Raw genomic sequence first — 419 nt, 5'->3', positions numbered from 1 at the left:
CCCCCGGCCCCAGCCACAGCAATGAGCGCCCATTTGGGTACTGGTGCGATGTTCGGGGAGTGGAGATGGACAGAAGAGTTAAACCCAAGCAAAACCGTGTAGCGTGCATTTAAATCCCTTCCTGGTGCTTCAGCATTAAGGAGTTGTACTTTCAAAGTTGCCCCTTTAATCCTGGACAGGCCCCATGCAGGGAGGCTGCAGCTGGACACCATTCCCCAAACGGGCAGGAAGGGTGCCCTGGGCTCCTGGAGCGGCGCGGTACCACTCTGCACCAGCCCCACCCCCATGGACCCTGCTGGAATAAGGGATTTGGAGGGTGGGAGAAGTGGATGCTTCAGAGCCCAGGAGCCCCCCGGGATAACGCTGCCTGAGAGAGCAAAGCAAGCGCTGCCGTACTCACGTGGGATGCGGCTAAGCCA

At 59.2% G+C, this 419-nt stretch overlaps 1 protein-coding gene across 1 annotated transcript in view; it reads right to left on the bottom strand.

The window, feature by feature from the left end:
• Positions 1-411, bottom strand: part of SYT8 (synaptotagmin VIII) — a gene marked incomplete at its 5' end in the record, with an annotated part of 2,896 nt that extends 2,485 nt beyond the window's left edge. Inside the window, 2 exons of the mRNA XM_009575218.1 lie at positions 11-40; positions 401-411. Of these exons, the coding sequence (XP_009573513.1) occupies positions 11-40; positions 401-411 (41 nt within the window). The remainder of the gene's footprint in view (positions 1-10; positions 41-400) is intronic.
• Between the last annotated feature and the right edge of the window lie 8 nt (positions 412-419).

Source organism: Fulmarus glacialis, unplaced genomic scaffold, assembly GCF_000690835.1.
Source record: "Fulmarus glacialis isolate BGI_N327 unplaced genomic scaffold, ASM69083v1 scaffold15843, whole genome shotgun sequence".
NCBI lineage: Eukaryota > Metazoa > Chordata > Aves > Procellariiformes > Procellariidae > Fulmarus > Fulmarus glacialis.
This window is presented reverse-complemented; position numbering and strand designations above follow the sequence as displayed.